Source organism: Rhineura floridana, chromosome 11 (genome assembly GCF_030035675.1).
Source record: "Rhineura floridana isolate rRhiFlo1 chromosome 11, rRhiFlo1.hap2, whole genome shotgun sequence".
NCBI classification, from domain to species: Eukaryota; Metazoa; Chordata; class Lepidosauria; order Squamata; family Rhineuridae; genus Rhineura; species Rhineura floridana.
In genome coordinates, this window is record NC_084490.1 from 16012458 (window position 1) to 16038464 (window position 26007).

At 43.2% G+C, this 26007-nt stretch overlaps 1 protein-coding gene and 1 non-coding gene across 7 annotated transcripts in view; both read right to left on the reverse strand.

Annotated features, from left to right (window-relative positions):
* Positions 1 to 1840: 1840 nt before the first annotated feature.
* STX1B (syntaxin 1B) overlaps positions 1841 to 26007 on the reverse strand; it is a 91423-nt gene continuing 67256 nt past the window's right edge. For 3 of the 6 annotated variants that reach the window (XM_061588533.1, XM_061588531.1, XM_061588534.1), the window contains 2 exons: positions 22043 to 22153; positions 18505 to 18585 (listed from right to left, as the gene is read on the reverse strand). In XM_061588533.1, the coding sequence (XP_061444517.1) occupies positions 18505 to 18585; positions 22043 to 22153 (192 nt within the window). Of the gene's footprint in view, positions 1915 to 4865; positions 4919 to 13576; positions 13726 to 18504; positions 18586 to 22042; positions 22154 to 26007 lie in introns of those variants that run through there. The other 3 variants (XM_061588535.1, XM_061588537.1, XM_061588536.1) reach the window with 3 other exon arrangements.
* On the reverse strand, positions 20116 to 20233 carry LOC133368176 (5S ribosomal RNA). Its single transcript, XR_009758604.1, has one exon. It is a non-coding gene; the product is annotated as a 5S ribosomal RNA (ribosomal RNA).

Sequence of the window (26007 nt, forward strand, 5' to 3'; positions counted from 1 at the left end):
TGGACTACAAATCCCATCATCCCTGACCGTTGGCGATGCTGGCTGGGGCTGGTGAGAGTCTGGCCGTAGCTCAGTGGCAGAGCACCTGACTTGCACGCAAAAGGTCCCAGGGTCAATCCCCGGCATCTCCAGATAGTGCTGGGAGAGACTCGTGCCTGAAACCCTGGAGAGCAGCTGCCCGTCAGTGTGGACAATCCTGAGATAGATGGACCAACCGTCTGTCTTGGTACAAGTCAGCCTCCTCTATCCCTGTATCACAGCACCTGAAGGGCCACAGGGTCCATGGAGGATAGATCAATCAACGCACCATGCAAGCTAGACCAAGGTGGTTGACCTCTGAATTCCCCCAGTGAGGTCTAAAGAGCAAGGAAGGGCTCTTGCCCTCAGGTGGGATTCCTGGAAACATCGGGCTGCATCCTGTGGAAAGCAGGATACTGGGCCAGATGGATCTTTAGTCTGATCGGGCAGGATCATCTTGGCATGTGACACTCAAAATCAGGACCAGGGACAGCGCACTGTGGAGCGACAGGCTTCAGGCTCACTGGCAGCGCACAGCAGGCAACCTGTTGCTCCAGCGCTGGTCCAAAGCCTACTGCAGCCTGCAAAATACTCCTTTGGGGAGGCATGCGTCTTCTTGGAGGAGACTGGTCCTCTTTGTTCTCCTTGTTAGTTTTTTGTTGTATTTTATTAAGCTTACTCACGCTCTGAAATAATAATAGAAAATCTAGAAATGAATGAGAGAGAAGAACGATTGACCGCATTAAAACTTAAAAACCTGGGTGGTTTTGAAGAGGGAGGGGGAAGGGATTTCTCAGGAAAGAAAGAGGCTTTGAATAATTGAGCGATATCCCTGCTGTTTCAGCCTTGAGCCTCCACGGAGTTACTGAATACCCAGCCTTTTGTTTTCAGGCAGGTGAGTCAGAAGACAGAGGAAGATGCAAGTGGAACAAGATGGGTGGTTAACGGGCGGACAAGGGGCGATGGGAAACCAGGAAGCATAACTAGTCAGTCCTCGGTTAAAAGAGCAGGAATGGTTGGGATCTGAGGATGATGGCAGGGAAATGTTTCTGGAAGCAGGGCAGAGAGGAAACACCATCTTTTTGCAGCTTTTATTCCCAGGGCTGCTCTCTCTGTGTGTGTGTGAACAGCTGGCACCACTGTACCAGGCTGAGAGCTGGCACTGAGCTGGCACTGAAAAGAAAGCAAGTCTCTAGTCCTTGTAGAACAAACCTTACAAAGCAGAAGGTACAGGTAGGCATTCAAAGCAAATGCGTTGCGAGATATGAGCCTGTCCCTGCCTTCCAGCACTTTTAGCCAATGAGCAGGCATAGCTGTGACTGATAAGCATTAAGGAATTTAGAATCATACAAACCACGCAAGGAAAACCCTCAAAAATGGCCTCAAAATGACCCCCAAAGTCCCTTCTCCAGACATTGGAAGGAATTGCCTGGTTCCTTCTGAAGCCATTTTTGGGTCTTTCTTGATGCATGCATCACTCTTAGGTTTTTTTTCTCTCGACTTAAAACAATGGAGATGGGCTGCCTGTTTTATTTTGGAGCTGTTTCCCCCCCCCCCATCTTCCCATGTAGAGCAATGATTGTTGTCCAGAGAAAATAATGGAGAAATCCAGGATTTGAATATAGCTGTGACTGGGCTGCAGTGGGTCCACTCATAAATGTAGAAGCAAAGACAGGTGTAACTGAATGCAAAAACATTATTTTTTTCTGAGGATCTAAACATTAAACAGATCCTCCGTGGCGCAGAGTGGTAAGCGGCGGTAACGCAGCCGAAGCTCTGCTCACAGCCAGAGTTCGATTCCAACGGAAGGAGGAAGTTGAATCTCCGGTAAAAGGGGTCGAGGTCCACTCAGCCTTCCATCCATCCATGGTCGGTAAAATGAGTACCCGGCATATGCTGGGGGGTAAAGAAAGGCCGGGGATGGAACTGGCAATCCCACCCCATATATACGGTCTGCCTAGTAAACGTCGCAAGACATCACCCTAAGAGTCAGAAACGACTCACACTATAAGTGCGGGAACACCTTTACCTTTTAAACATTAAACAAGTTTATTTATTTATTATTTGATTTCTATCTCACCCTTCCTGCCAGCAGGAGTTACCCTGCAAATGTGACAAAATCCATCATTAGTATATCAATATTGTGGAAATGGGGTGGGGGGGGAATAGTGATTTAGAAAGTGTGGCTCTTATCAGCTGTGGTGAACACCCCAGTGTTGCTGTACTCAGAGTGCAGCTGACAGGGTGGAGAGAGAGTAGCATATGTCAACCCTGCCGTGTTGTTATCCAGTCTCCACTCCATCTGCAAGGAGACAAATTTGCATATGAAACAAAGTATATGCAAATCTCATGCAAATTTGTGTCCTCTTCTGGGAGCGAGGAGGGGAAGCCCAACCAACATACAGTGTACCAGGCCCGGAAAATCCTTCTGGCACACCTCCTTCTGCTCCTTCTGTGCAAGACTCACAAACTCAGCCTTAACTTAGTGGCTGCATCATGAGATGGTCCAGGGAGAAGATATCCCTCCTTATGAGGAGCTTTGATATCCCAGGATGCAAAACTATCCAAGTCTGGGTTCTGACACATATTTGCATAATTGTTCTGAGCCTTGAATAAATTTATTCTGCCCTTTTCACTATATTGCATAACATGGATTCTAGTTGTGGTCATCATGGGGGGGGAAGGGGCACAGAGCGATTCATGGCACAAGAACTCCTTCTCAACCCTGTTTTGTTTCTGCCACTTTTCTACTTCTGAGATTTCAAGCAAGTGTCATCCTCCCACTTTTGAATGTATCTTCGCACCCATGAGGACTAGATATTTGCTGAAAATAAATATTCTTAGGCACCCACCCACAAGGAAGTAGTTCCACAGGCCTTTGGATCCGGCCATTCTGTTTTGGTCGGACCTTTTTGGCCAAGGTCAACAGTTGATCCAGACCCCTCTTTTGAATTTATAATGCTCTTCACTGAATCTGAAAACCAGGACTGATAATCTCACTCATTGTTCAGGCTTCACCACTGTGAGAACGGGAAGCTGGACTAGATGGGCCTTTGGCCTCTTCCATCAGGGCTCTTCTTATGTTAGCTCTCACAGGACTCCCAATCTTTTATCATCCATTTCCCCTTCCCACTGCTATTTTTCTCCTCCATTGCCCTCACTCCAGCTGGGTTTTGCCTTCCACTGAGGAGCTATAATCGCATCTCACAATCATGAAGAAATCATGAAGACATTCCTTCTTGGTATACATGTGTATGCCTACGTCAGGAAAGAATGTCTTCATGATCTCTTCATGACTGTGAGAGATGAGACAGAGGAGCCAGGATGGTAAAGCAGTTAAGAGCGCCAGATAAGGATCAGGCGGATCTGGGTTCAAATCCCCACTTAGTCATGAAGCTCAGTTCACTATCTCTCAGCCTAAGTTACCTCACAGGGTTGTCGTGAGCATAAAAGGGGGGCAGAGGTGTGTGTGTGAGGAGAGACCATGTATGCTTTCCTGGCCTTTTTATGAGGATGGCAGGGTAAAAATATAAGCGGGGGGGAAACTTTTGAGGGTGAGGTTTGGGGTGTCTCAGGCTGGAGTTTGGTTGGGCAGCAGACTGCTGCTCTCTAAATGACATCATAAAGAGGGAGCTGGTGGCACCTTTCCTGGAAAGGAAAAAGGCCGTCAAATGGAGGATAGGCCCAACATCCAAGAGGGGGATGAGCAGGGGGAATTGGCCAGATTTTTAAAAGCATAAAAGTGCACCACTTGGAGTGTTTTGTTATGTTGTTCTTAAATATTATTTGGCATCAGGGCCAGTTCAAGCTATATCACTATTCAAGGCAAAATAATCATAATAATAATCCCCCGCACCCTGCATCTCTCTCTCTCTCTCTCTCTGTCTGTCTGTCTGTCTGTCTGAGGTGGAGACAGGAACTGAGTTTCCTCTTCAGAGATGTCCCCTCGTTCAGCCTCATTTCCATGAAGCCAGAGGAAGGGGCTGCAATTGAGAAAATTGCCCCCGTCTATTGGGGGGAAAGTCTGTGATCGCACCCCGAGGGTTCCAAGAGTAGCTCAGCACCTCTTGCATTTTGACACCCCCGGCAGCTGCTTCCAGTGCCTGCTGGTTTATGCCAGTCCTGTCTGGCATTGAGCTGCTGCAAAAGGCAAAGAACTTGCAGAAGGGAACCCCGGCTCAGCGGCAGAGCGCGCGTTTTGCATGCTGTTTTGCATGGTTCAGTCTCTGGCACCTCTACTTCAAAAGAGTCAGCTAGCAGGTTGATGGGAAAGACCTTTTTCTGCCACAGCTGCTGCCAGTCAGAGTCGATGATACCGGGATAGATGGGCAAAAAGCCTGACCATTAAGCAGCTTCCAATGCTCCTAACTGGGATGGCTTCTATGATCTGGATTAGAGCTTGGAAAAGTTACTTTTTTGAACTACAACTCTCATCAGCCTAATCAAGTGGCCATGCTGGCTGGGGCTGATGGGAGTTGTAGTTTGAAAAAAGTAACTTTTCCAAGCTCTGATCTGGATTCACTGTTAGGGCTGCACCCTCGACAATAACATTTTGTGATTAGAAAAAGGCGCTCAACTTCCCTTGAAAGTCACATGATCTCAAAGCTGAGTGGCTGTCAAGTGTCAACTCTCCCAACAAGCTTTTCTGGCAAACCCAAGTCAGATCTGCCCAGCATTAAAACCTCAGAACGAGAGAGAGAGAGAGAGAGAGAGAGAGAGAGAGAGAGAGAGAGAGAGAGAGAGAGAGAGAGAGAGAGAGATGGATTGTTTAACACATATGGAGAGAGAGACACAAGGCAGGCAAAAGGTGATACCTTTTTATTAGACCAACTTCCGTTGGCGAGAGCGTGCAAAGCCGTCGAGCATTTGGAAAGGTTTAGCATTTAGTCACTGGCTTTAACTAAGCACATTCGGACAGACATTGAAAAAAAAACAATGAAAACAAATTATTATTTTTTTTTAAAAATGAAAAAGACTGTTTTTTTTAAAAAAAGAAATAGTGATAAATAGAACCACACAAACAAATTCAGAAAGAAATCTAGAAAGAAACTTCCCCAGAAAAACACTCAAACCCTCCGAAGTCAGCCAGTAAAGCGCATTCAGAACAAAACAAACAGAACTTTTTCCACGAGAAAACAAGGGGGGGGGGAGGAAGAAGAAGGAAGGGAAATCACCCATCACGCACAGCAGCTGGTATTTACACACGGAGGTGGGGAAGGAACTAAAGAGCAGAGAAAAAATATTCTTGAAGAGAGGAGGAGGAGGAGAGCAAGGAGGTGATTTGGGGAGATGTTTCCTTTTAACAAATTTGGGCCCTGAGTCTCGCCAAGATTCACACAGCAGTCTAACTTTAATTAGTGTTGCTGTTGAGCTCTCGTTCCATAGTGTGCCAGCCTAACCATTGCCCTGATCCAGCGGTTTGCTAGGGGCACATGAGCACTGAGACGTACATGGAACCATATTGCTCTCGCTCTGCATGTGAATGCCTTGGTGCACGCACATCCACTGGAGTACGCCACTTCCATCTCTTAAAATCCCAAGATTATTTCATCTCTCCGTTTTTTAGAATGCATTTGAGCAGTGGGCAAGTGTATCTTTCCCTTGTTGCAAAAGTGCTACCCTTCAACCCTGTTTGAAAAGATACTCACCCTTATCTTTTATATCCAGCAATTGTAAAAAAATAAATCCTTTTTAAAAAATTAAGATGGGTGAATTCTGCTGGTCACTCTCAGGTGTGTATTTAAGGCCATCCTCACCAACCTAGGTCCCTCCAAATGTTTTGGACTACAGTTCCCATCAGCTGATGGGAGTTGCAGTCCAAAATATTTGGAGTGAACCAGGTTGGCAAAGACTGATCAAAGGGAGGGTATAAACCACAAGTGTAAGCTAGTTTCAAACTGATTTAACTGCCATTCCTTCGAACTACTAAGGGATCTTTGGCAACTGTAAGCCTGTGAAGGGATTAGAGCCCTTTTACGGAGAATTTTATGCATTCCCCATAAAATTATAACTCTCAAACTGTAGCTCTGTGCTTTGCACAGAAGGCATGGCGATTAAACTGGTCTGAAACCAATTGAAGGTTATAATATTAACGTGTCCTAAGCAAAAAGATAAAGAAAAAGGTCTTGTAAGCAGAAGACCAAGTAAGCTAAAAATCTGGATAAATAAGAGTTGTGTAACCTGCTGGTGAATTAGCAGAGACAATCAGCCGTACACAGGGCTATTTGGGAGTCAGATCCATGTGTCAGATCCATAACTCTAAGATGTCATTTTTACGCTGTTGTCATTATCTGTTAAAAAGGAATGTGGAGTTGGGGAAGTGAGACAACTCTTCCCCTTTTCTGGCTCAGGTTGGGAGATTTTCATAAGATGAAAAGAAAATATTCCAATTTGTATTAAGATCTTTCTTGCTTTTTAGCCAGGATATGTGCCATGTGGAGAGATTGAATCTGTTCACTACAAGTGTGGTTCAGTATGACTGGGGAAGGGAAAGGAACTTGGGGTGCAATCCACTGGGAAGTTTTCTGGGGCAAGCCCTATGGAAATGAATGGGAGTTGCCCAAGAGCACATACTCTTCCACAACCGCCATTCATTCCAATGGAACATATGTCAGACAACCTCCCCGTGGGCTGCACCCTTAAACACGTGACCAAAGCGTTTGCTTTTCTAAACAGGGTTGAGTCCTGCTAAGCACTTTTGCAAAGGGCCCTGCAGATTGATGGTGCTGGCTTTCCCACTTCAGGTTAAGCATCTGCGTAAATCTTTGCATGATCAAGGCACACAAGCCCTTCTGGTCCCTGAAAGCACCACATGAGAGGAGGAGGAAAATAATATTTTAACCAGGTAGATGAATATATATTTCTTTTAAAAAAAATAAAGAAAATTCCCCCCTTTCTTTGGACCGAAGGAGTTCTTTCAGTAAGATAAAAATCATAAGGGGGCAGGAACAGGTATTTTCTTATTCGCCAGCAAAAGCGCAAACACGTCTACTATGTTTCCAACTGCAGATATTCCTTTTAGTAAAATTCATGAGTAAGTTGTCTCCCACTCCCTCACTCCCCAAATCAGAAGCCTGCTAGAAAAATGTATTTCACTGATCGTTCTTTGGCCCAGGTTGCCAGTATTCTGGTCCTGAATTATTTCTAAGTGGAGGAAGCAAGTATCTGTGCATATATTTCAGGAGCTAACGTTCTGGTAGAGTGGTTGGTATATTTATATTAGGGCTCTCCTGCAAAAGAACTCTTAGTTGATTAATTTTATGAATGTTTGTTTATTAAGTAACTGACCAATCGTGCAATCCTAAGAGTATTTACTCAGAGTTACGTCCAATGTGACTTACTCCCAGGTAACCAGGTTCAGGATGGCAATGTTTTAGTTCAATTCTATGCATGGCTGCTCAGAAGGAAATCCCATTAAATTCAATGGAGTTACGAACAGGGAAGGGTATGTAGCAGCCTTGTCTGGCTGACACTGATGGGGGCTGTACTCTCAAAACATCTGAGGGAAGCCAGGCTGGGGAAGGTTTGGACACAAGATTGCTGCTTTAATTGGAATGGAGTCTCCTTAAGGCAATGCCCTATTCTGCATTGCACATGAGAAAATGCAATGGTCCCAAAGAAGCCATGCACTTTATTTTTAAATGCAAAAAGGCATAATCTTAAGAAGGATCCCCATCTTCTTGCTCACATGGGAGTGGGCAGCTAATTGCTCTTCTAAGATTTTTGAATAAACATTTAAAATAAATGTTTCTACCTATTGCGGCCTGATTAATCGGGGCACCTCCTTGCCATCAGAATTTTTTTCATGGATTCATTGATTAAATGTTGCAGCCCTGATTTTATATACACTCCACTTCCCTGCTCATTTCTGTGTTTTCTGTGTCATTCTTCCCCCTCCTCGAAACAATCTTTTTGTCTTGTGGTGTTCTCTGTCTTGGCTGGTTGGGAGGAGGGTGTGCCCAGGGTAAGACTGAATCAGGATTGGCTTCCGGGGGCATCGGGACTAGGCATTTGCCTAGGCCACAAAAGGGCTGCCTCACTAGAGGCAGCACGAGCGAATTCTTGGTTTTCATGCCCCGAATCTTCCTCATTTAAAGGAGCCTCCTGAGCATGCCTTGGCCAAGCAGCCCCCACCTCAATACTGTGAAGCTGGCACTGGGTTTAAAGAGAAGGGGTGTTCACACATTACATTCAACAAGTGTACCATCTGTGTACCTGTGCACACAAATAGTTGAGCTCTAGTTATTCGCATGTAACGTTCAACAAGTGTACTGTCTGTGTACCTGTGTCTGTAATAGCTGAGCTGTACAAATCAAGTGTACGCTCTTCCACACAGGACAGCGTATAGCTGTGTTCAGTATAACGTGCGAAGAAAACGAAAGTCACTTTACAAGAAGGGACACTACCATGGATTTTCCGGTGCTGGGGGCATGATTTGGAAATAGAACGCTTGCATACAAGGGTGTCAGACATAGAATGACAGAGGTCGTTGCAGGAATACACAGCTCGTGTGTTGAGAAAATGTGACCTTATCTTTAAAAAGGCCCCCAGTGAGTGAGAAAAACGTACGTGCAGATTTTGAGCCTATGGGGCCTTGTGAATGAGATATTTTGAGAGATACCCCATTAACAGTTATGAATTGGAGGGGGACTCCGATGTCAAATCCTCAGATTGCTGTAGAGGACTGTGCAGCCTTGACCCCGTTATCAAAGTGCTAAAGGGCTGGACAGTGTGCTCATATTCAAAGAACCACAACTCTTTTGATAACACATCCCCCTCCCGCCAAAGGCTGATGTGGGTAAGCCCTGAAAGAATGAGGAAAGTTATTAGGAATGGAGTGTTTTGATTTGCATAATCCAGGAGGGGGCAGTGTTAAGGGTGTGCACATACACACACACACACACACAAAGAAAGAAAAAAATGTGCTGATGGGTGCAACCCAGACCACATGATGCACTATTAAGTCCCGCTGATTTCAATGGGAGAGTTAAGCATGTGTTTTTTCTTCCCCCACTGAAATGAGTAAGGCTTAGGTGCCCATGGCCTTCAGGCACCAAAGGATGCATTCTCCTAGTGTCATGTCAGTCAAGGTGAGTTGCCTTTGGCACTTCACATTGTACCATTCTTGTGAATGCTTCAACATATGTCCCAGATGTGACTTAGACGGGGCAGGAGATCCCGCTAAGTCTGTCAACTAGCATGTATGGAAGGTGGGGGGTGAGGAGTCAGTCACCTCTTTCTCAGTATTTTAAAATTCTTATTATTTTAGAGTTGTAGAAACTCCGACTCGTGTAAGGAGCTTCATATGTGCAATCTGCATGCATATTCCTTTGTACACATGGAAGGATTCCTGCGCAGCAATGGACAGGGAGGCCCATGCGTTCAGGAGGTCCATACGTGTATCAGAGTGTGCATAGATCTCTGGATGGACTACTGCTGACAGTAGCCCGATGAACTCCCTCGATCCAAAATCAAAAGAAACAGGGAACAAGAAACAGATGTCAAAATGTTTGTCCCTTAAAAGGAGCTTCAGTTGCATCTTGATTATTATGGGGGAGAGGGAAAGAGAAAATAATTTTGTTGGTAAAATAGTTTTCTTTTCTCTCTCCCTCACTCTCACTCTTTTTTTTTACTGTTTGTAAAGTGGGTTGACAGGTGAAATGGGGGGGGAAAGTTATGTTAGAATTTGTCCCCCTCTTTTGTTGTTGGGTTTTTTTTAAAAAAAGACTCATAAAGTTCAGCAAGAGGGGGAAAAAGAGTCAGAGAAAAAAAGGATATGTCAATGAGAAAAAAAGGAAGGTTTTTTGTCAAGTTGTTGTTTCTTAGCAAATACGCCACAGACTACAATAAACCGCCTACACTGAAACAATACACAGATCAATACCCAAAATGGAAAGTCAAGGGGGTTTCGACACATTTGTAGGATTTGTCTTTTATCTTTGCATTGTTGTATCTTTTTTTAAATAGTTGTTTTTGTTGGTTTGTGTGTTAGATTGGATTTTTATTTTATTTTTAGTAAAAAAGATCAAAAAATCTAAGTTTTCTTTGTTCTTTCTTTTCTGGAGTTTGATCTCTTTTAATGCAGAGATGACATGATGAAGGCTTTATAAAGAGAAAATAAGAAATGTATGTATGTACTTACACAGAGAAAACACAATGCTGTATGAATATACTTTGGAGTATGTACTGCAATTACCTCCAAACCAAGATATCCTTAAATTTATTTAAAGAACTACATAAAAGCACCCCATGATGAATGGACAGATTAACCTGAACCTAGAGGTGGCTCTTTGAAGAGCACAAGGCAGTTTCATTAATAAGTAAATAAATACAGCTTTCCAAAATAACATGAAAAATGTAGCCCACTCAAGGATATTTGAGGGCAAACCATGGGTGGACCACATCTCCCATCATGCATTGCACATTTAATTTGGGTCAGTCCTGCCTACCATAATTTTCCTAATATATGAACCCAAGATATTCAGTGGCTTGGTTGAGGGTAATTACAGTTCAGTTCACATTTTTAATGTGTGTGTTTTTTGAGTCAAATTGTGTCGCCGTGGGTGTGTTTTTACATGTATATATGTGTGTGTGTATGTGTACACACATGCACATGCATACATACACAAAGATGTGCAGCACACCCACACCAGTAAATATATCCATGTGTTCAGTTTCCAGGCTTGCAACACACACATTAATACACTGATATAGCTTAGCTATTGAATTTGCAGTGGCTTATAGATATCTCAATACAATGATCCAGACTCTGTTTTGTTTTCTGTATCTGAGCCATCTTTGGAATTATGACTATGGCAGTCAGTTTCTAACTGGGCCTTACCGCCTGCCCTGTGTTATGGGGTGGGGACTAAGCAGGCCACCTCTACATGCACACACTAGAAACCCATTGCATAGCAAAAACATTGCCTATACCAGTATATACATCAAGTGTTACAACTATCTCACCAAGATATAATATAGATAAATACAGGACTATCTATCTATACCAGAGACTGGTTCTCAAACTGCCAATTAGCTACAATAATGGAACGTTTCCCAAAAAACATCCAAGAAAAAGTGAAAAACTTGAAATTGTTCTCCGAAAATGAAAAGCCAAGGTAAATTTTGAGGGTAGCGTAACACTCTTCAGTAATGGCAGTCCACCCAAGGGATGGGACACATGATCTGTGGCTTTGTACCGGTTGGAGGCAGGGAAGAGATGGGTGTCTCCTCCACCCTCCTGGCCCAATCAAGAGAAAGAGTGGGCGGAGTCACAGAAGGGATCCCATCTTCCCCCAGCAACTATTTGCATTTCCCATGGTAGACCCACTTCACACTTTGAGAACCAATGATACATACACACACGCGTGCACACACACACTGGCAGACATAGCACATAATATTTAGGCACATTAAAAGCTGGGCACAGTATCACATACGCATGAAAAGCCTACTTGTTCATGCTAACAACACCTAACAGGCATTTGCCACACTCTGTACTCCAGTGTATATTCCCATAGGCTCAGAAGAATTCCCATTTCTATTATGAATAGGAGTATTATGCATCATTGTGTAGTTTCTCTAAGAGTCAAGTGCCGCAACTGGCAGATCCATGGTACGTATCCGTGGCAGGAATGTGTTACTTCAGGCTGCAGGTGAGGACGGACTGTTTGAATACTTGCTCATAGAGCTTGGAAAAGTTACTTTTTTAAACTACATCTCCCATCAGCCCCAGCCAGCATGGCCACTGGAGTGGGTTGATGGGAGTTGTAGTTCAAAAAAGTAACTTTTCCAAGCTCTGGTCATGTACATTATGGTCTCCCAGCACATACACAACTAAAACGTCAGGGAAATGCTAGCTTGAACTGGTAAAGTTCGGCCGCAGGTATGTCACATGAATGTGCTGACTGCCTAGCTCATCTCGAAGCAGAATTAATTGCCATATTTTTTTAAAAAAAATGGTTGCAATAATCCATTTCTTGATTCTTGCTGAAACTAAGGATGGACAGATCTGTTAATTTCAGTTCCTCAGTTTCCCAGTCTTAAGTGTTTTCCATGTTTCTGCATCAGTTGCAATAAAAAAAGGCTTCATGAAAATTCATCAGCATTTCGGTGCATATTTCTACTAATAATAATGCACACATTTTTATATGCAGTTTTGCCTAATATACATATTTTTGAAAGCAAGTTCCTGCAATAGAATGCATTTTTGTATACTATTTTCCCTAATATGCACATTTATGCACACTTTCTTCTAGTATATGCATTTTGGTACACATTATTTGGTTGTAGGACTCTGTTCCAAAATCTGGAGAAGTGCAAATGTCCACGGATGCTGCCTATGTTTCGGCTCGTATATTGTTTTGGGACGTGCAAATTAGGTTGATTCACTTGTAAATGAAAACTGAATTAATTTCTCCCCCCAACCTTAGCAGAAGCAACTCAGGTATATCAGCTTCCACAATTGGTAAAATTACTAGTGCATGGTTTTTTGGATGTCTTAGTTAAAAGTTAACATTTTCTAGCCGCCCTCTGACCCACATAATCAGGGTGGTTAATGTAACATAGAAAAACAGGGGTCTTCCCCCTTTCGCTTGCAAATCTGTGCATTTTATTTCTTATCTATGGCCAATAGGTTTAGTTGCCATTTGCAAATGTAGTTTCGAACAAGCCTTTGTTAGGCAGTATTTCAAAGACCCTTCTTTGCTCTGTTTTAACTGCTTTGATTGTATGTTATTGTGTGTTAATGGTGTTAACTACTCCAGATTGAGTGATCACCCGCTGAAAGAAAATCTGGCACAAATGGGAATCACCATTCATGAAAAGAGCTGTTCATATAAAGTATTTTGATAGGTTTTTTTTAAGTTGCCCAAACAATCTTCCTATAAAGCACAATAACAAAGATGGCACATGTAAAGCTGAGAATACCTATCTATAGCTAGGTCTCTAATCCTCTTTCCCTGGAGCAATCTTGCTGAATTCCCAGCTTAAGTTAATGGATCTCATTCTGGAGTAAGCAGGGCAAAGGACTGCCATTACTCACATGCGGAAACGTACACGGAAAGACACACACACACATATTTACACATATGCAAACACACATCGCATACTGCTTGAAGTATACAAAATCTCTGTGTTTGTATATGTATACCTATATCGTCATCAGTTCAATTGTATATAGGTACAGAAAACCTCCACACTGAACTAATGTAGAACATATCTATATACAGATATGTACACACACACACACACATTTTATAAAATCAGAATCAAAGGTGACAGAAGAAATAGCAAGTGTGCAAATGGGTAAAAGAAATGAGAGCTTGGAAGTAGGGGAAATCACCATGCCTCACCTCTGTGGAGAAGGTGTGTGGAGGACCCTTTTGTTTATGAGAGTGGGCCATGTGAACCCTGGGGAACAGATTTGCAGGTGCAACAGGGCGGGGCCTAATTTGGTAGGATATTGGGCATTATAGAACAATTGGCCATCATCCATCTGGCACTGCATTCTCTCCTCTAATTAGTCTGGAGTCATTCCATGCTAAGGGTGACCGTTCACAACCAAGAGCACTGGGCAGTTTTCTGAAGGTCTTCCCCACTTTTATCACCGCTTCTGGCTGCTCATCCCAGTGTGGGTGTCACTCGGTATTCTCCTTGACTTCTCCATATTCAAAGTGTGTTGAAGCCGGAGACATCCATGGCTGGGACCTGTGGGGTTGGCACATACTGTTATCTGTCCTTGGTCCAATTAAAGGCCCAGGGAGCAAAAGGAAATGCTTGTGAGGAGATGTTTTAAAAGGGGTGCACAGCTAACGCCATCACGACTTGCGTCTCTGGGAAGTGGAGCCATGAGGTGATCAATGACAGGGGTGGCCAGCTTAACGTTGGCAGAGGGAGCCTCTAGGGGGCTGCATGCTTCCCTGACCTCTGTGTGTCACCATCAAGGGCATCCTAGGAAGGACATCAAATGCGGAGCCCACTTCACCTCGGACTGTGGCCATGGGAGGTGACAGACTTCGAATGAAGACCTAGTATGTTCTCAGGGACCTAGCCAGTTAATCTTTGATGACTGATGTATATCTGAACTGAGAAATGGAGCGCTCAAACGTGCCTCAAGAAAGAAATGAACAAAATGATACGCTCCTGTGTACCCAAATGACCCAGCCACAAAGGAAGCTGCCTAATGCACTTCTGTATGTGTCACTACTCTGGCCTTGCCTCAGCCCAATCAACCGCCAACAAGGAGTGGGAAATTTCGGCTGCATCTCTGCATTAGGAGTCACTGGATCATGCAATGACTCTCAAGACAGAGACTCAGTTAAATTATCTCCCCTCAGAGGGGGCATGCCCAGAATAGTGACAGACGGGAGACTCCTTACAGACTCTTCCTGGAAAAATGTTCAGACATAACAGTGAAGCGCGTCTCCAGAACTCTGGGGAAAAAAACCTGTCCTACATTATCCTAGAGAAATACAATATTCTAGAGAAAACTGTTTTCAAGCTACTCTTTTTTTAAAAAAAAAAGCTGTGTTTTTTTCAGAATGATGACTCCACAGTACATCTATTCATAATATTACAACTGAGTAGCTGGTGACAATGAGTCTATTGCATTCAGAGTACTAGTACTTGTTCCACATAATTCCAGACATACAAATGCTAATATTCTAGAGAGTTTGCTAGAAAATCTACTCATGGGGGTCCTGTTCTTTATAGAGGCCATTTAAAGGAGCAAGTATTGACCTAATGCTCCTGGAAAGGGTGCATAGTTTGGGTGCTAAGGTTGCTGGCACAACTGCATCACTCATTTCATTTTCTCTGAAAGGCATAAGCTGTTTCACTAAACTTGAGAAGGTGGCACAGTATTACATTACTCTAGAATACTGCAGTACCTTTGGTAAGTGGGTTCCTAAATACTGCAGCATATTTGGCAAGGGCCAGGGTGTTGCCTCTTTTAATTACATCAAGGATTGTTGTTTTTCCTCTAAGGGTACAGCATCATTAGGATACTCTAGCGATGGAGCACGGTTACTCACACAAAACAGGCCACTGGATACTAAGACTTTATTGTTTTTGATAGAACTGGGTAATAAGACTGTAGCAGGGCCAGCATATATTTTCCTGGTGATCAGTACCTTAGCATTTCTTCTTATTTTACAGGCACTGATTTAACGGAGAGGCAGCCATGCCCTGTGCATAACTAGCTCTGTGCATGGTGTTTTGATGTGGATATGCCCTTGTCTTCAGATGGGCTGGGGCCTCTGTCCGCATAAGCAACACTCTGCACTTGCAGAAAAGGACCTGCAGATCCTCCCGGCACTTTTCCGTCTTAGCTTGCTGAAGGATCCTATGCTGGTTTTCATGCGCAAAAGGCAGAGCGAGGATCGCCTCTCATTCTCCACAGGCAGCAAGAGCTCTCAGAGCAGGTGAGGGCCAACATTTGACCCTCTGGATGTTGCTGAACCAAACTCACATCAGCCCCAGAAAGCATGGGCAATGGTCAGGGATGATGGGAACTGGAATTCAGCAACATCCAGAGGGCCAAAGATTCTCCACACCTGCCATAGTGGCTTGCCTGCATAGGACAGCTGCTCTGTGTAGATAATAAGGACCCCGCTGTGCACAAAAGAGGATCGCTGGATCAAGGCAACTTGGCTAGGGGAATGGGGAGGAGGAAGAAAAATAACTCAAAGCGGATCCTAAAACTGTGATCCTATGTACACATACTTGACAACAACCGGTTTACACATTCAGTAGAATCATGTGGTGAAGTACTTCCTGTACCAACTTGGGCTGCAGGAGAGGGGTGGGATTGGAATTTTTAATGCTCCTGAACAATTAAAAAAAAAAACTTTCAGAGAAAATGAGCATCTCAGAGAGATGGCTAGACTGCAACTTCATGAGGATCTAAACTTCATGAAGGTAGGAGAGCATTCAAATGCACAACCTCTAAACTGAAATGGAAAAATCCAAGAAAAGCTTTCTTATCTGATTCTGCTGACTGTATAAATTGGCCTTAAGAGCCACTAGGGAACAAACGGCATTGCATGGAATGCTTTCTAATACTTCCAAATAGTTGTCCTACCGTATTAATCAGCCTGTTCTAGTGGATGCATTTAGGATCAGCCTACAACAGAACAAATCACCCTATAAGTCTAGACTACTGTAGCATCCATTGACAACTTTAGTATAGTGCAGCCATTTGTAAAATTTGTATTTATTTTTTGCTATGAAAGCAACTATAGCAACAGTCTTTTCTTTTTTAAGAAGACATCCTAGAATCAGGTCTAGAATACTGGGGTGTTGTTAGAAAATGGAACAAGTCTTCCACCACTGCTAGTGCTCCTTTCATTAATTTCTGGCAGTGGATCACCAAGACAGGCATATTCTGTTCCTAATTCTAGATCATTCCGAGCCAAACCACATGTTCAGATGTGCCACATGGTGCAGGGTGCCTTCGAGGGCCATACCATGTCAGCATGCAGGTGAGGAGAGGTACACATTTGAATATCTCCCTCCTGTAAAAACCTCTCTAGAAACAGAAAATGAGCACATCTAGGAGGAGCTTAGATTAAGCTAGATCCTACATACTAGTTTACTATGTGCAGGGAGTTGTATTTTTTTTTTTTAGATGGAGAAAAATGCAAAACATGAGCACTCCCTCCCCACCTGCATTCTGACATGGTACGCTCTGTACTTTGTGTGATATTTCTGAACAAGTACTGCAGCCCTGAGGTGGTACTTTTGGTCCACTAAGGGTCAAGGTAGACATGAAATTAGTGACATGGTTAGCCCTGGTGTGAATATTTTAGAATAAACTCAAATCCCTACTGAGGCAGATCAGGGCTATGGCATGGAGACAAGCAAGGGAGCATCCAACTAAGTTATGGTCTCTCCCCATTGCCTATTGAGGTTTAAAAAAAATCATGCCTATTGACTAACCATGCGACTAACATCACCTCTAGTTTTGGCCCCAATTTGAAGGAGCACAAATTTGTTTTGATCTTTTATTGCCAGATACAAATGAACTAAATGAATAATTCGGTCCTATGTGCAAATGCCGGAATAGTGGTAATGTGGTATATTACAGCCATGGACTAGCAGGAGTTCCAAAGTTTATTTCTGTGTGCATGTGGCCCCGGTGTAATTGGATGCCATGACCCCAATTTTCTAGTCTTGGGCATGCTTGTATCAAGAGTTTGGGAAAGTACAGTAGTGATGCTCTTGCATTTCTGACGGCTTGATGCAGGGGGTTCCCCCCCCCCTTTGCTAGCATCCGTAAAGCAAATTCCTGGTTGTTGCAAATATTGCTTAATAATACTGCGTCGATGTGTAGTATTCATACATTGATTAAATATTGTTAAGGATGCTCAGATATGTCAATCCTTTTTTTTTATGCAATCGTATCAATGTTATGTGGCTGTAGTCCACATTTTGTATCTTTGGAAGTTGCAGCACTGGGAACTTTTGTTTGCAGCGACTGGTGTACAGAGAGTTGCGTGTTCTTGGGTACTGTGATATTCCTTGATATCTGAGGGGCTGATCCAGTTGGTCCCTTACGTGTGTCATCAGCTACGGAGGTTAGCCCTCCTGCAAATGCAGCTCTCCGCCCATGGGAAGGGATGGGTGAGAGGCTGTGGCAGGAAAATTCTGCAGGTGGAGTCCCGCAAGGGGATGGGTGGGTGGGTGGGGACAAGGAGGATGCAGCAGATGAACAGATTATGCCCTGAGTTATTTCCTCAATTTTTCCAGGTACCTAAGAATGAAAACTTTTCTTTTTTTCTTTTTTTGGTAATACTCGTAACAAACACTATTCTTGGAAACCATGCCCATATTTCCCAAGGTTTCCCACTGCCATCTATGAAAAGGAAAGGATTGTTAGTTGTGCAAGGTGTGCATTAACCTTTCCCTTTCCAAAGGCAATGAGAGGAAACCACTCGCTACCACTGTGTGCAGCTGAATAAGCTCAAAACCAGGGTGCATTAGATTGCAGCCCGCATTAGTGCCTAATACTCTAGCATTAATACTTCGGCATTTTGTTCCTTCTGGTGTACTATATCCTAGCACTTTAAACAACGGCCCGTCAGAGAAGACTGCTTGATTCGTTGCTAGGTCCTTTTCCCTCGTGAAACAGGAAAAGAGTTATCACGAACCATTTCTTCCCTCAGGGTTAACCGTTGATATGAAAAGGGGCATCAGCGGGATGGGCAGAAATCACAAATTTTGGACCATGGTGGAGTGGGAAAAGGAGGTGCAGTTACAAGACACCCAGTTGAGGCCCAGAATCTCTGGAAATTCTGGGCGGAACCCTGGTGTCCAGCAAATGAGTAAAAATGGATGAAAAGATGATGCTGAACAACAAACTTAGATTTGCTGACCCGATAAAGTTGTTTTTATCTATAGGTAGCTGGAACATGTGCTGTTATATCCACTGCATGTACAATTTTTAAATTATTATTATAATATTATTATTATTATTTTTGCTTTAATTTACAACCCAAGTGTGCCCCCAATGGAGGAGGCCAGTACTATACCGAGAACCACACAACAAATTATAATCATAATTTTCTTCTACGTTACCCAAGAAAATCCATGGAGCAAGACAAAAAAAGAGAGAGGGAGAAAGGAAAAGAAAGACAAACAAGTGTTAGAAATTGGCTGCTATGTGCAAGGCTCTGAGTAAGAGGTGAGGAAGCTTAAACTGGGCCTTCTCAAGGGTGCAACCACATGCTCTACCATGCAAACATATACTTGCAGCAAGATGCAAATGGCTGTGATGTGAGGGCAAAGGCCATAAATCAGCCTTTCGCAACCTTTGGATCCCCAGATGTTGCTGGAGTACAATTCCCATCATTCCTAATCATTGGCCATGCTAGCTGGGGCTGATAGGAGTTGAAGTCCAACAGCTGGGACCCAAAGGTTGGGAAAGGCTGCCGCAAGGGCATTGGCTGTGGGTGGTAGACTCACCAGACCATCCTTTCCCAACTAGTGGGCCACCAGATGTTGTTGGACCACAACTCCCATCAGCCTCAGCCAGCATTGCCAATGGTCAGGAAAGATGGGAACTGTGGTCCAACAACATCTGGTGGCCCACTAGTTGGGAAATGCTGCACTAGACCATCCTTCCCCAATAGCTTGCCTTCCAGCTGTTTTGGATGACAACTCCCAGGCTGGTTGGGGCTGACAGAAGCCGTCGTCCTACAACATCTGGAGGACACCAGGCTAGGAAGGCTATCACTGCAAGTTTGGTGGGTGGCAACCAGGGCTTGGAGCAGGGCAGAGCTCTCTGTGGCAGAAGGTACTTGACACCACTGACCAACACAGCAATTACCAAGTGAACTCCCTCCCTCCCTTCAAACGTCCTCCAAATCCTTCTCTTCCATATGGCCTGTGGCTTATCCTCTTCACCCTCATTCCCGGCTATCAGATTTTAAGTACTTGTAACTGCATTTGCCCGGTTCATCCGTTAACCCAGCCATACCACTCTGTTGGTTTCCCCATGGTCTCTTTTAGAATGAAAGTTCATTTATACAGGAGAGGTATCTCTCTCTTCTCACCTGTCGGGCTCTGTAGGATGCCCTCAACACTGATGGCATGGTATAAATGAGGAATGGGGAACTGGATTTGGCCGACGGACAAAATCCTTACCTGTGGAACAAGTTTGACAGGTGGTGGGGCCGCCCACCTGTCAATCACCTAATATTGCAATGATGTCAGGTGACCCCATTTTACCTGTGTGGTTTGAAATCAAACTGGTGGGCAAAGGCACAGCGCTATGATTGTTTGGGCTTGCCAAGCGCCATGCAGAGAGCTATTCAAGCCTCGATGATCAGCTGATTCTAGGGGCTTGCAAAGCCCAGTGCATGGGACTTGGCATGTACCGCCAATCAGCACTGTCTAAAACATCTGGAGGGCTGCAGGTTGATGAAAGTTGTTATAATCCACAGACTGACATTTCTGATAAATGCATGCTTTAGGATTAATGTTATATGCCTTCAAGTTGATTACGACTGATGGCGACCCTATGAATCTTTTTGGATATATTCATAGGGTTTTCAAGGCAAGAGGTATTCAGAAGTGGTTTAGTATTGCCTTCCTCTTAGCCTACGGCACCCGGTATTCCCAGGCAGTCTCCCATCCAAGTACTAACCAGGCCTGACCCTGCTTAACTTCAGAGATCAGACGAGATCGGGTGTGTCAGGGTAGTATAGCCGTAGGTTTAAGATTAATAACCAGATTTTAATCAAGGACTCTTTGTGAAAGAGAGTTCTGTGTTGATAGCTTTATTATAAAAGAATTAGGACTGTATTCACAGATTCCATTTTTTAAATAGTCTGATCCTTAATCCCATTTGTGTCCCTATGGTAATTGTTAACTGTTTTAGCTCTTCAGTATCTGCGTGTAGAAAATTTTGAGAATTTATGCCCGTAAGTAAGATCAATCAGAATGGCATGCACAAGAGAGAGGGCTTTCTTAAGTTTGGCGAGATATCTATGGAACTTTTTACCTATTTATGTATAACTGGCTTCTTCTATTTAGGTTTCTGAATGAGCTTTAAAAATCTACTTATTCCAGCCTGCATTTTCATGATGATTTTAGGTGGATGCTGTGGAAATTATTTTTAAATCTTTTAGCTGAGCTATAATAAGCTTTTAACTACTGTCAGTTTGTGCTGCTTTAAATAGTTGTTTGATTTTATTCTATGTATTTTTTTAATAAACACTTTTGTATTTTATGTATTGTAAGCTTCCCTGTGAGAAAGGCAACCTAAAAATATTTTAACAGTCAGTCAACCAACCAACCAACCAACCAGTCAGTCAGTCAGTCAATCAAGAAAGCTGAAGAATGGAAAAAAGCCCTACTTGGTTCAGTTATCACAGGGTGGGGAAGCTGTTTTAGGCTGAGGGCCAAATTCTGTCATGGGCAATTTTCTGGGGGCTGAATGCTAGTGGTGGGTGGGGCCAGAGGCAAAAGTAGATGGAGCAACACACATGACTCTTACCATTCTACAGTTGCTTACATTCCAGCCATATAAGTCAGGATTTTCTACACATGCACACACACCACCTTCCAGGCAATTAAGAGACAAGGACACATTCGAGCCTGGGGAAAGCACTCCAGGAGGGGGAGGTGCAGGGTCAGTGAGGGATGTGGCCTGGGGATGGCCTTATGAAAGTCCTGAGGGCCACACTTGGCCCTTGGGCCTGAGATTCCCTAGTCCCGAGTTATCCTAATTTCCATTTAAAACAGTTTCAGTTAGTATGGGTAGGAAACACCTCTGTCTGAAGTCTTGGAGTTAGAGCATACAGTACTAAACTAGACAGATCCACAGTCTGACTCCATGTCAGGCAGCTTCATTTATACTCAAAATCATGCGGCAAACACGCCACAGGAGATGCTGAGAAACTGCCACCCTGCCCTCTGATGCATTTCCAAATCCCCGTCTCAGTCTTTTAAGTCAGAAACGCTGCCTGACTGCACGGCCGGAGGGAGGCCAGATCCCACTCCTGGGATGCTGATCAGCTGCAGGCCACAACAACCCTGACAGGCCAGGACACTTCATAGAAGGGCTGATCAAGAGAGAGGAAGTTGAGGGGGAGATTCCACTTCTCCGCCTCTGCCCACATCTTTTTCTCCCTTTCTTCCTCTTGGCCTGGCTTTTTGCTTCTCCCCCTTGCTTTATTTTTAGCTCCCAAACCTACCTTTTGTCTTTAGTTCACAGATCCTTAACTTTTGAGTTCAGTTTCCTAACCATGGGGATTTTCTCTCAGCCCACCCTTTTTCTTTACTCAACTCCTCAGTTTTCTGATCTCAGTCTTGCCTTCTATAACACTAGTGGCAGCTGGTGGCTCCATGTCAGTGGGGTGGTGGAATCCGCTCCAGGTTTTAGTCCACACTTTCAAGGAGCTATCCAAGGTGCTTCAGCCACAGCACAACCCACCTTCACTTTTTACCCGTAGAAGATTCCTGACTGGCCCTTGCCGCTAGAGGGAAGGATTAGTCCCATGCCCCAGGACCTCTGACTTACCCTCCGAGCCTTGCTCTGGTATTTTACAGCTTTCTTGGTGTCAGAGACGGCTCTTTCCACGTAATCAACAGAGTGCTCAACATTGTATTCAATGCGGTCAATCATCTCCCCCTGAAATGAGAGAAAGAGGCATGTTATGAAGTTAAGGTGATTTAATACGACCAACAAGTATGGCTGATATTTCTGTCTCTTTCAGCTAAGGGAGAAAGGGTTAATATCCTCACAACAACCCTGCGAGGGAAGTAAGGCTGAGGACAATGACCGGCCAGAAACCATTCACTGAGCTTTATGGCTCAATGGGGATTTGAACCTGAGACCTCCCCAGTTCAAGCCCAAGCCTCTGTGCTCAGAGTTTTTGTTTGCACATATAAACATCTGAAATACTCCAACACCCAAAACAAAACCTAAGGAGAGCCAAGGTTTAACCTGAGCAAAGGGATATAAAGTTTAAATGAAAGACCTTGGTTTTGCTTTGATTTTTAATGTCGGAGCATAACTTGGAAGATGTGTCTCTGGGCATGTACAAAGTTTTCTCTTTCAGCACTGAAAAGATTCAGACACACACACCCTCATCTGAGATTACAGGGCAGGGCTTCCCGTAGAGAGCACTGTTGGAAGTGGGGCAAGAGCAACTCTTGTTTGGGTTCTTTTGTTTGTATTCCAGAAGGAAGATAGAGTTAGGTCCTCCAGCTGGCTAGGATTGCCTACCTTTGCCTGTGCTCTTCTCTGCATAACTTCCTTCCCTTGTAAACTGATATGCTCATGGAAGCTGACCTCCCCGCCTTCCTTTGTCTTCTTCTTCGACTATCCGAGGAGAGAGAAGACATCTTTATCTTTGCTCTCTCTCCTGAGCCATGAGGGCAATACCCAAGTCTGGGTATTGTGCCTCCAACTTAGTTCGTTAGGACTAGGTATGTCTTTCCTATCTACTATATATTTCTATAAATACAGTAGCTTTTCTTATTTTACTAAGTCTTAAGTCTCAGTGATTTAAATGCAGGGTAAAAGCCTGCTTCTTAGGTAAATACACACAGTGGTACACAGAGCTCAGACTGCTGAGTTACTTTGCATATTCCATAACAAGGGCGAGGGAACATAGTTTCCAGGTGAGTCCCAACACATTTCATTTTAGAATTTAAAAATTAACAGATAGACATGTATACTGAGGCTAGTATACTGAATCACTGGGTTCTCTCTGACTGGTCTTTGGGAGTGTTGGTGGAGGAGGAAGACTGCAGTCCCAAGGAGAGGGGTTTGATTATTTATTTACTCACTTAACTTACAGGTGGAACCCACAACAAAATGTTGCGGTATGGAGTGTCCTGTTTAGGATTTCAGGCAGTCATGCCCTCTTCTAAGTTCTTCTTAGGAGCTATAACACAAGGTCTGAGCGAGTTATATCAATGAGATTCAATAGGAAACCTATTAACATAACCATCATCCAAGTCTACGCTCCAACAGCAAACACAGAAGAAGAAGAATTGGAGGAATTTTATGCGGAAGTACAGGAAGAAATTGATCACACACCAAAACAAGATGTGCTGATAATCATGGGGGGATGGAATGCAAAAGTAGGGAACAGAGAAGAACTAGAAATTGTGGGGAAATGGGGCTTAGGAGATGAAGCAGGAGAAAGACTTATTGAATTCTGTGAAGCCAATAATTTGTTTCTTGTGAACACATTTTTTGAGCAACCAAAAAGATGACTGTACATATGGACATCACCAAATGGGCAATATAGGAATCAAATTGATTATATAATTGGTAGAGAAGTTCCATACTTCCTGCGAAAACAAGACCAGGAGCAGACTGAGGTACAGATCATGAACTGGTAGTATTAAAAATCAGAGTAAAGCTAAAGAAGAAGAACAAAACAATCATGGTGCCAAAATACAATTTAAATAAAATCCCAGAAGAATATAAAGATCAAATAAGGAACAAATTTGAGGCTTTAAATGTAGTTGATAGAGAACCAGAAGAACTATGGATTGAAGTCAGAGACATTATCAGGGAAGAATGCAAAAAGACAATACCTCTAGTTAAAAAGACAGAAAGACCTCAACGGATGACTGACAAAACTCTTAAAACTGTTAAAGAGAAAAGCAAAGCAAAAGCAAAAGGAGACAGAAACACAGTTAGAACCCTAAATGCAATAATACAGCGACTAGTAAGTAGGGACAAAGAGAACTACTACAACAGTTATTGTATAGAAATAGAAGAGGACAACAAAAGGGTTGAACAAGAGCCCTATTCCAAAGGATTAGTGAAATTAAAGGGAAATTTAAACTAAGAGTAGGGATGATGAATAATCAACAGGGGAACACATAGACTGACTGAGATAAAATAAAAGGAAGATGGAAGCAATACACTGAAGAACTCTGTAAAAGAGATGCAAGTATGACAGATTCATTCATGGAGGAACCGTATGATGAAGAACCAGAAATTTTAGAATGTGAGGTGAAAGCTGCTCTTGAAATACTTGAAAGAAACAAATCATCAGGAACAGATGGCATTCTAATAGAGTTGCTACAAGTTACCGAGACTGAATCTGTCCAAATTTTGACAAAGATTTGTCAACAAATATGGAAAATAAAACAATGGCACACAGACTGGAAGTGTTCTATATATATCCCAATTCCAAAGAAAGGGTATCCCAGGGAATGCAGTAATTATCAAACTATTGCCTTAATATCCCATGCAAGTAAAGTAATGCTCAAGATTCTACAACAAAGGCTCTTACCATATATGGAGCGAGAAATGCCAGACGTGCAAGCTGGATTTAGAAAGGGAAGAGGTACCAGAGATCATATTGTAAACATATGTTGGATAATGGAAAGGACCAAGGAATTTCAGAAGAAAATCACTCTGTGCTTTATAGATTACAGCAAAGCCTTTGATTTTGTAGATCATGAAAAACTATGGAATGCTTTAAAAGAAATGGAGGTGCCACAGCAACTGATTATTTTGATGCGCAACCTATACTCTGGACAAGAGACTACTGGAAGGACAGAATATGGAGAAACTGATTGGTTCCCCATCAGAAAGGGTGTGAGACAGGGGGTATTTTATCACCCTATTAGTTTAATCTATATGCAGAACATAACATACAGAAAGCAGGATTGGACCAAGAAGAAAGAGGTGTGAAAACTGGAGGAAGAAATATCAATAATTTAAGATATGCAGACGAAACCATACTACTAGCAGAAACCAGTAATGATTTGAAACGAATGCTGATGAAAGTTAAAGAGGAAAGCACAAAAGCAGGACTACAGCTGAACATCAAAAAGACTGAAGTAATGACAACAGAAGATTTATGTAACTTTACAGTTGACAATGAGGACGTTGAACTTGTCAAGGTTTATCAATACTTTGGAACAGTCATTAACCAAAATGGAGACAATAGTCAAGAAATCATAAGAAGGCTAGGACTGGGGATGAAAGCTGTGAGAGAACTAGAAAAGGTCCTCAAATGCAAAGACGTATCACTGAACACTAAAGTCAGGATCATTCAGACCATGGTATTCCCAATCTCTATATATGGATGTGGAAGTTGGACAGTGAAAAAACCAGATAAGAGAAAAATCAACTCATTTAAAATGTGGTGCTGGAGGAGAGCTTTGCTCATGCCAAGGACTGCGAAAAAGACAAATAATTGGGTGTTAGAACAAATTAAACCAGAACTGTCACTAGAAGCTAAAATGATGAAACTGAGGTTATCATACTTTGGACACATCATGAGAAGACATGATTCACTAGAAAAGACAATAATGCTGGGAAAAACAGAAGGGAGTAAAAAAAGAGGAAGGCCAAACAAGAGATGGATTGATTCCATAAAGGAAGTCACAGACCTGAACTTACAAGATCTGAACAGGTTGTTTTATAACAAGTGCTATTGGAGGTCACTGATTCATAGGCTCTCCATAAGTCGTAATCGACTTGAAGGCACATAACAACAATGTCGTCTT